The sequence below is a fragment of the Caretta caretta genome, chromosome 7 (genome assembly GCF_965140235.1).
Source record: "Caretta caretta isolate rCarCar2 chromosome 7, rCarCar1.hap1, whole genome shotgun sequence".
NCBI lineage: Eukaryota > Metazoa > Chordata > Testudines > Cheloniidae > Caretta > Caretta caretta.
The window spans coordinates 93,586,629-93,600,680 of record NC_134212.1 but is presented as its reverse complement, the minus strand read 5'-3'; the positions used below and the strand labels follow the sequence as shown (position 1 = coordinate 93,600,680).

The following is a 14,052-nucleotide window of genomic DNA, read 5'->3' as shown; positions in this document are numbered from 1 at the left end:
AGGCCATAGAGTATGACTTTGGAAGCTCATTTTGCTCCTTACAATACTACCCAGATTGAACCTCTGCAGGAGGTGCCATTATACTTGCTATCCATTAGGGTGAGCTTCCTAATGGCTATTATCGCCAATCAGATGAATTTTTATTTTAAGGAGCTTCTTCTAATGAGACTTAATATTGTACCTTTCATTTAGACAGGTAGTCCTCTCAATTGTCATAGCATTCATTCCCTAAGTAAATTCAAGATATATTCCTCCTTCAGTTAAGCATCAAAGTCCAGTCTTTAGGAGCACTCATAATCCTGTATTGAGATCTTCTAGACAGCCAAATGGCCATCAGTACATAGGTTCACCAGATTCTGCACATTGGTCACCTAACTTAGTCATTGTCATTTCCTGTCTTTTGGCAAAAGTTTTCTCTATGCCTTACTGCCCAGGAGAAGTTGGAGGAGATAGATTTTATAAAATCTATCTCATTTTGGATGTGTCAACATTTAAAAGATGATCCTGCTTCTACCTTAGAGTCACACTACTATGAAAATAACATTGTAACAGATTTGTGGGCCTTTGTACAAAGAATAGGAAAATTTGTCCATGCTTATTTGAAAATTTCCTTTTTTCAAGTAATAAGGTCCACAGATCCAAGCCACTTGGAAACAAATGGATCATTCAGAATAGAGATGGAAATTGATATTAAAGGATTAAGGGTTTTTGTCATTAGATAGAATTTATCATGCTCTGCAGTTGGAGAAATTTCCTCTGTGCTTTTCCTCAAACTATATTTAACACAATCTGTAACTTAGGAAAGTAAATGTGAATTATCTTGGCCATGTGGAAGTTATCTCAGATTCAGGGAACTTCAGGAGATGAGACATTCCCCAGCTGCCAGTGACTAACAAGTTCTGGTTCTGCCTCCAAGATGTAAACACACTGAGGTATCTATTGTAACAGATCTGTGTGCCTTATTACTCAAAGGAAGGAAATTATCAGATAAGCAGAGACAGATTTTCCTATTCTTATTTGTTTGTTTGTTACATTGTGTTTTTAAACAGTTAATGAAAGAAGAGAATTGAATGGATATTGCTTTTAAATAATATGAACAAAGATTGTGGCATATTATGGAAAGGACAATGTGGCACGTATCTCAGTGAAATGAAAGACATGTTGCACTTCAATTTAGCAACTGAGGCGATCCAGATGCCATCTCACAGCCAAAATTCTAACTGGTCATATGCTTTCTTTACGCTTTATTAAATTACTTACTACAGGATGCATCATGAAATGTTGTAACTCTAATTACATAATTTTGCAATACATATTAGGTACTATACAAAATTCATAATTGCAACAGGATATGAAATTGGAGCATTCATATTGTACATTTTGCTTTATGGTCAAACAAATATTAGCTATACTGTTTGCAGTATTGCTCATGCATTGTTTATTTCATGTCATGTCTTCATTACTGTTCAGGTCTGTTTTGTCTGGTTAAAGAATAATTAGAACACCCATTTCAGATTGAACTGCTAGAAAGAGGCACAAGTTAGACAAAAAAATGGGCCTGATTCTCAGCCCACTGAAGTCAATAGAAGTTTTTCCATTGACTTCAGCGATCTTTGGATCAGGCCCTATGTGCATAAATGAGTCTAATATGTAAAAGTCCATAAAGGTTTGGATTATGGGTCTAGATACCTATAAGATCTGCACTACAGAAATATACTAGACAATTGTGATAATTAATAGCAAACATCAGTATACATCAGCAGTTGTGCTGTTCATTTAGTACACAAAAATGCACACACTTTTTTTAATTCAAATTTTCCTTTTCTTTTTTTCCCCAAAGAGGAAAATTGAGGCCTTAATCTTGTAGCATTTTTATAAATACATGCAATAGGTGAGAATCTCACCCCTGATTACTCTGGGTAAAAGGTTTCAGAGTAGCAGCCGTGTTAGTGTGTATTCGCAAAAAGAAAAGGAGTACTTGTGGCACCTTAGAGAGTAACAAATTTATTTGAGCATAAGCTTTCATGAGCTACAGCTCACTTCATCGGATGCATTCAGTGGAAAATACAGTGGGGAAATTTTATATACACAGAGAACATGAAACAATGGGTGTTATCATACACACTGTAAGGAGAGTGATCACTTAAGATGAGCTAATACCAGCAGGAGAGTGGGGTGGGGGCGGGGGTGGAAGAAAACCTTTTGTAGTGATAATCAAGGTGGGCCATTTCCAGCAGTTGACAAGAACGTCTGAGGAACAGTGCGCGGGGGATAAACATGGGGAAATAGTTTTACTTTGTGTAATGACCCAACCACTCCCAGTCTCTATTCAAGCCTAAGTTAATTATATCCAGTTTGCAAATTAATTCCAATTCAGCAGTCTCTCGTTGGAATCTGTTTTTGAAGTCTTTTTGTTGTAATATTGTGACTTTTAGGTCTGTAATCGAGTGACCAGAGAGATTGAAGTGTTCTCTGACTGGTTTATGAATGTTATAATTCTTGACATCTGATTTGTGTCCATTTTTTCTTTTAAGTAGAGACTGTCCAGTTTGACCAATATACATGGCAGAGGGGCATTGCTGGCACATGATGGCATATATCACATTGGTAGATGTGCAGGTGAACGAGCCTCTGATAGTGTGGCTGATGTGATTAGGCCCTATGATAGTGTCCCCTGAATAGATATGTGGACACAGTTGGCAACGGGCTTTGTTGCTTGGATACGTTCCTGGGTTAGTGGTTCTGTTGTGTGGTGTGTGGTTGCTGGTGAGTATTTGCTTCAGGTTGGGGGGCTGTCTGTAAGCAAGGGCTGCCTGTCTCCCAAGATCTGTGAGAGTGATAGGTCGTCCTTCAGGATAGATTGTAGATCCTTGATGATGCATTGGAGAGATTTTAGTTGGGGGCTGAAGGTGATGGCTAGTGGCGTTCTGTTATTTTCTTTGTTGGGCCTGTCCTGTAGTAGGTGGTTTCTGGGTACTCTTCTGGCTCTGTCAATCTGTTTCTTCACTTCAGCAGGTGGGTATTGTAGTTGTAAGAATGCTTGATAGAGATCTTGTAGGTGTTTGTCTCTGTCTGAGAGGTTGGAGCAAATGCGATTGTATCGTAGAGCTTGGCTGTAGACAATGGATTGTGTGGTGTGATCTGGGTGAAAGCTGGAGGCATGTAGGTAGGAATAGCGGTCAGTAGGTTTCCAGTATAGGGTGGTGGTTGTGTGACCATCGCTTATTAGCACCGTAGTGTCCAGGAAGTGGATCTCTTGTGTGGACTGGTCCAGGCTGAGGTTGATGGTGGGACAGAAATTGTTGAAATCATGGTGGAATTCCTCAAGGGCTTCTTTTCCATGGGTCCCTATGATGAAGATGTCATCAATATAATGCAAATAGAGTAGGGGCATTAGGGAACGAGAGCTGAGGAAGCGTTGTTCTAAGTCAGTCATAAAAATGTTGGCATACTGTGGGGCCATGCGGGTACCCATAGCAGTGCCACTGATTTGAAGGTATACATTGTCCCTAAATGTGAAATAGTTATGGGTGAGGACAAAGTCACAAAGTTTAGCCACCAGGTTAGCCGTGACATTATCGGGGATAGTGTTCCTGACGGCTTGTAGTCCATCTTTGTGTAGAACGTTGGTGTAGAGGGCTTCTACATCCATAGTGGCCAGGATGGTGTCTTCAGGAAGATCACCGATGGATTGTAGTTTCCTCAGGAAGTCTCGAAGATAGCAGGGAGTGCTGGTAGCGTAGGGCCTGAGGAGGGAGTCTACATAGCCAGATAATCCTGCTGTCAGGGTGCCAATGCCTGAGATGATGAGGCATCCAGGATTTCCAGGTTTATGGATCTTGGGTAGCAGATAGAATACCCCAGGTCGGGGTTCCAGGTGTGTGTCTGAGCAGATTTGTTCTTGTGCTTTTTCAGGGAGTTTCTTGAGCAAATGGTGTAGTTTCTTTTGGTAACTCTCAGTGGGATCAGAGGATAATGGCTTGTAGAAAGTGGTGTTGGAGAGCTGCCTAGCAGCCTCTTGTTCATATTCCGACCTATTCATGATGACGACAGCACCTCCTTTGTCAGCCTTTTTGATTATGATGTCAGAGTTGTTTCTGAGGCTGTGGATGGCATTGTGTTCTGCACGGCTGAGGTTATGGGGCAAGCGATGCTGCTTTTCCACAATTTCAGCCCGTGCACGTCAGCGGAAGCATTCTATGTAGAAGTCCAGTCTGTTGTTTCGACCTTCAGGGGGAGTCCACCCAGAATCCTTCTTTTTGTAGTGTTGGTAGGAAGGTCTCTGTGGATTAGTATGTTGTTCAGAGGTGTGTTGGAAATATTCCTTGAGTCGGAGACATCGAAAATAGGATTCTAGGTCACCACAGAACTGTATCATGTTCGTGGGGGTGGAGGTGCAGAAGGAGAGGCCCCGAGGTAGGACAGATTCTTCTGCTGGGCTAAAACTATTTCCCCATGTTTATTACACGCACGCACGCACGCACACACACACACACACACACACACACTGTTCCTCAGACGTTCTTGTCAACTGCTGGAAATGGCCCACCTTGATTATCACTACAAAAGGTTTTCTTCCTCCCCTGCCCTCCTGCTGGTATTAGCTCATCTTAAGTGATCACTCTCCTTACAGTGTGTATGATAACACCCATTGTTTCATGTTCTCTGTGTATATAAATCTCCCCACTGTATTTTCCACTGAATGCATCCGATGAAGTGAGCTGTAGCTCACAAAAGCTTATGCTCAAATAAATTTGTTAGTCTCCAAGGTGCCACAAGTACTCCTTTTCTTTCTGGGTAAAAGGACACCAGTGGTGTAATTAGGTGCTAACAGTTTCAGATCCAGCTGGGAGAGAATTCTCCATGCACAAGAATTGTGGAAGAAACCTGATGTCAGAGGCAAGCTGGGGATGGGGCTTGTGGCAGGAAGAGTGTTCCAAGAGCAGAGCAGCAGCACCTAACACTGCAGAGATTCTGGGCAGTGCTGCTGCTCTTAGGCAGGCATGAAAAGGCTGTTGTAAATTAGATAGCCTTCAGGGGCTGTCTAAATTATGCAGCCCCTGGAGCAGCCCAGAATCAGATGTGGTTTAAAACTATCTTAGCCCTCTCTCCATCTGTGAGTTCTATTCTGCACCTCTTAGAGCAGGGGTGGCCAACCTGAGCCTGAGAAGGAGCCAGAATTTACCAATGACCATTGCCAAAGAGCCACAGTAATATGTCAGCAGCCCCCCATCCACTCCCCAGCCCCTTCCAGCAGCCCCCACTAATCAATGCCTACTCCCCCCACCCACCACAATCAGCTGTTTCATGTGTATAGGAGGCTATGAGGGGGAAGGAGCGAGGGCATGGCAGGCTCAGGGAAAGGGGCAGGGGCCTTCGGGGAAGGGATGGAGTGGGGGCAGGACTTGGGGCAGAGCAGGGGGTTGAGCAGTGAGCACCCCCCAGCACACTGGAAGTTAGCATCTATAACTCCAGCCCCGGAATCAGTACCTAGGTAAGGAGCCACATATTAACCCCTGAAGAGCCGCATGCAGCTCCGGAGCCACAGATTGGCCACTAGAAGCATAGCACAGCATTTCACCTTCTGTGTATAGCCTGTTTTGAAAATATATTTACTTGAGTGTGTTTATTTGAAATACAGAATTTATTTGAAATACAGAACTGTTTCTGCCTCTTGAGTAAATTAGGTCTTCTCTACAAAATGCATTAGCCTGCACCAGAGGGGTGTAGATTCTTGTGCACACTAATGTGTCATGCACTAACTTACCCATGTGGGACCCGACTGGCGCACACTAAAAGTTCCCTAGTGCATGTTAATGTAGTACTGTTTGAAATGGGACTACATTAACATGCACAGGGAACTTTTACTGTATGCCAGAATGGGTCCACATGGACCAGTTAGCGCACAACGTGCTAGTATGCATTGGAGTTTATACATCTCTGTTGTGGACTAATGCACTGCATAGACAAGCCCTTAGATGCAGTTTTAAAACATTGGCAATATGTAGGAAAAAAATTTGCACCTCATTGACTTACTTTCTCCTTATTAATTTATTTAAAGAAAGAAACTTAAATGTAAAAATACATTTGAATAATGCTGAAAATGTGACACAGGCCAATAACAAAGCTAGTTGCCTGGCTTTCTTTCTTTCTTTCTTTCTTTCTTTCTTTCTTTCTTTCTTTCTTTCTTTCTTTCTTTCACAATTGGATTTAGGGCAAAGCTATAACTTTGGATTTCCTGAATTTTGCTGGTTTCTGTCAACCCTAATATTACTTAAACACAGTCTTTCATTAATAATATAGTATGTTAATATATTTCAAATTAAGAAAACAGTGGAACTCGACTTTGTTGTGCTTGATTAAATTGGGCATCAGAAAGATTGAAAAGCAAGAGAACAATCTTATTCTTGTTCTTGCTTTTACTGTGTTTGCTGTTCTCATGACCCAGAATGAGGAATTGAGAATATTGTGTCTGTATAGGCTCAGGAAAATATAGTGATGTATATAACCCCTACGTGTTTTCATAAATTGTTTTGAATTCAACAAATTTTCAGTTAATTTCACATGTTTGGTTTGTGTCTTGAAATATATCAGTAGGACATTTTAATACAGATTTCTTTCTTTGGGGGAAGCTAGGAGTCTCAAACGTTACGCGAAGCTCTCATCACTCTGGTAATGACTATAAACACATAAATCGTTCAAGACCAAAAGAAGAATGGAACTCAATGTCAGTGAACAGCTCACATTTATTATTTTATGATTAAAAGTATTTCTACAATGACAAAAATCAACCCCTCGGGAATCATACTGTAAAAAGGAACAGTTGGTTTAATTTAGGTTTCCATGTGAAATATATCTATTTTTTGTGGATGTTGTGGAAAAGTAAACTGAAAATTTTCAGAGTAGTAAATTTCTGTGCCTGATCAGATTTTAAGTATGTACAGAATCATATAGTTAGTTGATTTCTGATGCTGACATTAATTACCAAACAGAACTTGACAATAAAGTCAAATTTGGAAAGTGATATTTTCTGCTTCGTTTCTTAATATAACAAATAGCTATAGTAGCTAGTTATTAAATGTATTTAGAGTATATTGCAGTGAACAAATTTGTACATCAAAAAAAAATATATACAAATGTCAGCTCAATCAACTCAAGCAAAAAATATTCTCTAATTTATAAACTGCTGCTTCTGACCTGTTTCCCAAATTGAACAAAATGGGTTATCTTATCTAAGGCTAAAATTTTCAAAGCCATATAGGAGATTTGGGTGCCAGTTCCCATTGATTTTAATGGGAATTGGTCTTGCAAATCCTTTAGGCAGCTTTGAAAATCTTGGCCCTAGTCTACAATACAATGTCTGTTATTGTTCAGCATTTTTGGTTTAAAATAAATAACTTTAAAAAGCATTTTGAGATTCAAATACTTTGCATATATGTGTGTGTGTGATATGTGTATACACAAAGTATATATATCATATGCGGTGAATGTTTTTGTGTGATTTTATTGTGTGTGTGTGTATATTTATATATAAATAAAAAATTTGGTGAAATATCTTATTTTCCCCCCAAAAGAGACAATTTAAGATTAAAATATAGTAATTCTGTTGCATTAAATATGTCTGAATGTTCCAAATAACATAGCCATGGCTGATTTCTTGTACTGTACATTTTGTTTTATTAGGTGAGCTCTTGGGTTACATGGTTGATCCTTACTGCCGGTTCTATGGAGGAGAAACGAGAAGTCTTCTCATATTTAGTACATGTGGCAAAATGCTGCTGGAACATGGGAAACTACAATGCTGTAATGGAATTCTTGGCAGGGCTTAGGTACTGGCAACTCATTTTTACATAAGGAAGTTTCAGAGATAGAGATTAAATTACAGCTTCTGTTAAACCCAACTCCTCTCTGAAGAACAATGTGGGACATTGAATCAATCACTCTGTTAAGCAGTATTCTGTTGCTAAATCACATCATTTCATCTTTTGAATTTCTCATAATTATTGGGGGAAAACTAAACATGGTGAAAGACAGACATTTTCTCAGAATGCTCTGGAGACATCATCATCTATCCTGGTACATGCTAAATATGTTAAATTGAAAACATGGACATACATTTTTCAAACAGCTGATTTAAATGAGAAAAGAAAAGTGTAAAAGTAGTTTTATTATAACTATCTGTAACTCACTACAACTACTATAGTTTTAGGGTTGGAGTTTCAATAACAAAGGTAGTGAAACTATAAATGTTAAAGTAATATTATGATTATAGGTCAAAAAAGAAATGTCAAATAAAGCTCCTTCCTTAGCTCACTCCATTTTACCTACGCTAACTGCTGCTAGGTTCTCAGAACAGTAAGTGATTTTACATAGAGTATACAGTATAATGAATTATTCTGTAGTAGGAAGAGTTAAGTCTAAAGTTGCAGCCTCTTAACTCTGACTTTCTTTGTATTTTGAATGTGTGTTTTTACTGCAGCTTTTTGTGGTTTAATAAGCACACTCATTGTGCTGTTAGTTTACATTTTTAATATATGAAACAGATTCAAAGCACTCACAAACACAAGAAGCCTTGTCCTGCAGAACATATCCACGGCCTCCCAGGCCATGTAAGCCCAAGAAGGCTGTGAATGGTTGTTCTACAACAAGCCAGCTGATTCAGGGAGAAGTCAAAACTGTAATAAGAGTTTAATTATGCCTCTCTTATAAGTACACTGCATGAGGGAAGGGGAGGAAAGGAAGGGTAGTGCCAGAGCTTTATGCAGTGGACAAGGAGATAGTGGAGAGAGGGATATCTTGTAATTAGCTGTTCTGTAGCACCGCTGGTGTGCTGGGTGAGGAGGGGTGGAATTGCCATGGCTCTGCCCAAACATGCTCCTCTGGGAATGAGGGAGCTTCTAGCAGTGCAAATGTATTCTCTCGTGCAGTCCTAAAACCATTTTTTGTTTGGATATAAACATTCCTTTGAGCATCTACAACACAAACATGGCTGCAACATGCTAGAGCGTGAGAGCTGGAAAGCTGAAACTAACAAGAAACAAAAGTGAAATTGTTTATTTTATAGTTTATTTTCATTGTCCAATCTGACGGAAATGCAAAAAATATACTAATCAACATTAATGATTTAAAATCATTTTTGAAAATTATTTCACTCTCACTTATCTAAGGATTACTAATAATACAGCAGCTTATGTTATGTACGGATAGGTTTATCATGACATTGTTCCTTTAACTATGTTTGATTTCCTCCCACTACTCTTTATTTTTAAGATAGTATAACAAGATAAATGTAAAAGATTCCTCTTTTCCTTCCCAAGCTGTTGTGCCTAACTCTCTTAGGCTCTGTTGAAAATCCCAGCTGTAGCTCCAGCAATTTCTAGATCTCATTACTCAGCTTTGCAAGTTCATTTTGGTGTTCAGTTATTCAAAAGGAAAAAATTGTTCTGTTAGCCTGAGCTAACTGAATTTGTCTCATTCATTTACAGGGGTTGGCAACGTGTCCGTACATGGACACAAGTGTCTATGGTAAAAATTTTGAGGTCCATGGGAGTGCTCACCTGGGGCGGCTCCCCGCAAGTGGCTCCCTGTCACTGCTGTTGCTGGCAGACGCCAGGTGACTCTGCAGGCACACTGCCTCTGTCCCCTCTACCCAAATGCTGACTCCACGGCTCCCAGCCTATTGGCCGGGAACCACGGTCGATGGGAGCTGGGGGGGCGGTGCCTGCAGACTGATGCAGCATGCCTGCAGAGCTGCCTGGCCGCGCTCGCCTCCGCCAGCAACAGCAAGGACAGGGAGCCACTTGCGGGGTGGGCAGTGAGCCTCCCCGCAAGCAGCTCCCTATCCTGCTGTTGCTGGTGGAGGCGTGGCCAGGCAGCTCTGCACACTGCCTCTGTCCCCCACCTCCCAGCGCTGACTCCACGCTCCCAGCCCATTGGCTGGGAACCACGGCCAATGGGAGCTCTGGGGGCAGCACCTGCAGACAGGGCAGTGTGCAGAGCCGCCTGGCTGCACCTCCGCATAGGAGCCAGAAAGGGGACATGCCGCTGCTTCAGGGAGCTGCTTGAGGTAAGCGCTGCATGGAGCTTGCACACGCCCAGGCCCCGCCCCCCTGGCCCAGCCCTTATTCCCCCTCCTACCCTCCGAACAGCTTGGACTCAGCCCGGAGCATCCTCCTACACCTCAAACACCTCACCCCCAGTCGCAACCCAGAGCCTGCACCCCCAGGTGGAGCCATCATACCCCCACACACACCCAACCCCCTGCTCCAGCCCAGAGCCCCCTCCTGAACCCCTCATTTCTGGCCCCACCCTGGAACCCTCACCCCCAGCCCAGAGCCCATACCACTTCCCACACCCCAACCCCATGCCTCAGCCCAGAGCCACTTTCCACCCCCCGCCAATGTCTGTCCCTAAGTCCAGTAATTTTGTCAAGTGTCTGTCGCGCAACATGGTGGTGCTGACCCCTGTTTCTGAGTAATGCTAATGAAAGTAAGACTAATTTTCTTTAATAGAAGAGATCGACTTCTGGTGTTGAACTTTAATGTAAACTATGTTTTTTTTATTTTCTTACAAATGTTTTGTTGTCTATTTGCAATAGGTCTAGAAAAGTTTTAAAAATGTGGCAGTTCATGGATCAGTCTGATATTGAAACCATGCGAGGTCTGAAGGATGCTATGGCACAACATGAATCATCCTCTGAATATCGGAAAGTGGTAAATCGTGCTCTGAATATTCCAGGCTGTAAAGTAGTTCCTTTCTGTGGTGTATTTTTAAAGGAGCTTTGTGAAGTTCTAGATGGAGCAGCAAGCCTCATCAGACTTTGCCCACAGTATAATTCCCAGGATGAAACATTAGAGGTAAATTATTAAGAGATGGCATTGATGTTCTAAATGGTTACATGCCCATACCTGTATACAGTGAAAATGGCTCCCTACCAAATTGTAGATGATAGTGAAATTGTTATTTGACAGTTACTGAAGGTAACAATTGCTTGAACCCCCTTTGTTCAATGCAGTTGATGAAACTTTTTGTGACCTTCTCTAAACCAAAATGTAATCTATGGTATCAAATAGAAGGATATCAATCCAGTTATACAATAACAACTCGTATTAATTTTTTAAAATTAATTTAAAGTGGATTGTTTATATATAGGAATGACAAATATATTGCAACTACAGTTGCAATCAGCAATGAATGTTTATGCCAAAAAACCTCATTCTGGAAGGTGCTAAGCACTTTCTTTGAAAGATAGTGCTCTTAACTTCCACTTAATTCAATGGGAATAGAGGTAAAGAAGAGTTCAGAACCTCAGTGTTTCAGGCCCTTAATATACAAAAAGAAGCAAGTCTTCGAGTATGTGTCAGTGTGGATCCTGAGGTAGGTGCTCAGGCAGGCGAACCTGGAATCTTTTGAATAGCAACATCCAGCAGGGCCATGGATGCAGACCTGTGCTACTTTGTGCTCTTGTGCAAAGACATAAAGGGTGGAGAGGCCCTGACGTTCTCTCAGTTCCTTCTTAATGTCTGTGGTAGGGAGACAGACCGGGAATTTGTCTGACCTGCTTCTGGTTTCAGAACCCTTTTCCAGTGAAGAAACCCTTCTGCACTTCTCCTTTTAATTAGATCCTTCATCTTAGACTTTTTTGTTGGGTATTCATGAAAAAAAGAGAGAGCAAGCAGTTAGGATAGACATGGGGGACACCCCCCTGTACAGCAGAGTGAGGTGCTTTGTGCTAATCTCTAGCTATGGCAGGCTCAAAACCCACTAAGTTTAATGTGTGTCCTTCCTGTTACAGTTTCATGCCTCTCATAGATGAACAAAGCAGATTCATGGATTCCAAGGGCAGAAGGGACCATTGTGATCATCTGGTTTGACCTCCTGTATAACACAGGCTATGGAACTTGCTCAAAATAATTCCATTTGAAATAGAACAGATCTTTTTTTTTAATCTGAATATAATTTAAAAATTGCCAGTGATAGAGACTCTACCCTAACCTTTGATAAATTGTCCCAGTGGTTAATTACCCTCACTGTTAAAGATTATATGCCTTATTTCCAGTCTAAATTTGTCTAGCCTCAACTTCCAGTCTGTTCTGCCTTGGGAAAGGTTACATCACCAACAAATGTTCCATCTGCCACTCCTTTTCAACCCATACCTGGAAATCCCAAGACACGAGGTTCTAACTGCCCCACTTGTACCTAATCCATGAAGATAGCTTCAGATTCAGGAGCACCAGAACCAAGGAGATTGTATTCATTGATCTGTCTATATCAGGCACCACATCTTTGGCTCCAGTAGGGAAAAGAAGGCAAAAAGGGTGCCAATACCATTGTTACCAGTGCCGACATCACCAACAGCAACTTTACCACTGACTGCATTGTCTTCAGGACAGAGAGACCTGGCACTGCCTTCTGAGATGGAAAGAGACTCCACCACCAAACGCAAACACAGCAATCAACTGGCATCAAAGCCAGTTTCTTCAGAGAGGACACAAGGACTAGAGAGAAGCCCTTGAAATCCTCAGCATCGATAAGCATAGTGTCATGACATCGGTGAGACCAAGAGACCAGGTGATTGCCCTGGTACTGACATTGATACAGAGAACTGCTCCAGTACTGATCCTGGAACCAGAACCCTTCTTGGTATCAAGACATTCCTTCAAAAAGCCCCCCTCACGACTCCTCTTGGTGTCAGAACAAGCCCAGACACCAGTAGTGATATTGGCACCAGCTCCACAAACATCAGTGCCAGAAACCATATGTATTGGCACTGTAATTTCCAGAGACCTATTTCTCCTCTTCATCACCAGGCCATTCCTTCTCCCCCACCTCAGGCAAGGAACCATTGCCCAAGAGGAAATGACAGTATCCGAAAGAGTACTTGGAAGGTATGTGGTACAGAGCCCCTGTGCAGGACTGGGAATGGATGGGACACCCACAGTTTAGCCAGGACCAGTACAACTTGCTGTACTGGATTTATTGAGGCCCCACCTTCCCATATGTCCCCTTCCCATGACTCAGAAAAGAGGAGATGATCTCGGTCACCATCAGCAATGCTTGCTGAAGCGCCCTCAGTAGTACTGCATGGACCTTCCAAAGATATGGTGGAGTTAATGAAGGAGACACTCCAGCTGCTCTCCCTACCTAAAGAATTCTCCTCATCCCTTGATGAATCAGCCATCATAGCCCCAACACTGGCTGTCAGTGACTTCCAGGCTTTCCTGGAGTTGCTGCCAAGGATAGCGGACACATTGGACATGGAAATGATGGTGCTCCAGGAAGACATATTTGACAGCCTCAGCACCTCCATGCCCACAAGAATTGCCCTCCCAGTCAATGAGGGCATTTTAGACGCAGTGAAGGGTTTGGGGCACATCCCTGCCTCACTTCCTTCTGTCTTGGAAGCGTCTGGAAAAACACTACCAAGTCCCGCCCAGAGGTTTTGATTACTTTTATGCCCATCTGACTCTGGGGTTGCTCATTGTCTCTGCAGTCCAGGAGAGGACTAGATCCAAGCAGAGGACTTCAGAGACAAGGACCTCAAAAAGCTGGACATTTATGGAAGGAAAGCATCTCTCCAGTTCTGCATTACAACCAATCTAGTGCTGTTTACAAAATACAACTTTTGGTATGGGAGAGGGTGGCTTCCTTCCTATCTCAGCTCCAACAGGTGTATAGGGAAGAACTGAGACATGATCAAGGAGGGGCAGATGATAGTCAAGACAGCACTACAAGTGGCAGTGGATGAATCCAATACAGCTGCTTAATCGGTCTCCACAGCAGTCGTAAAGCACCAAGTGTCCTGGGTCCAGGCATCCGGAGTATCAAGGGAAGTCCAGGCTACAATTGAGGACTTACCCTTTGAAGATATGCATTTAAATAGCCCATGAATGGAAGAGACACTGCACTGCCTTAAGGATTCCAGACCAACACTCAGCTCTTTGGACATTTATGCCCCAGTACCATACTGCAAACCCTTCCAGTACCAGCCATCTCAGAAACCAAGAATGTCATCTTTCTTTCATAGCTACCAGCCTGAGTATTCATCCAGAA

General features: G+C 42.2%; 1 protein-coding gene across 9 annotated transcripts in view; it reads left to right on the top strand.

Annotated features, from left to right (window-relative positions):
• Positions 1–14,052, top strand: part of PLCE1 (phospholipase C epsilon 1) — a 324,949-nt gene that overhangs the window by 231,965 nt on the left and 78,932 nt on the right. For 8 of the 9 annotated variants that reach the window (XM_075130951.1, XM_075130953.1, XM_075130952.1 and 5 more), the window contains exons 5-6: positions 7,684–7,829; positions 10,598–10,856. In XM_075130951.1, coding sequence (XP_074987052.1) covers positions 7,684–7,829; positions 10,598–10,856 — 405 coding nt within the window. The remainder of the gene's footprint in view (positions 1–7,683; positions 7,830–10,597; positions 10,857–14,052) is intronic. The other variant, XM_075130957.1, reaches the window with a different exon arrangement.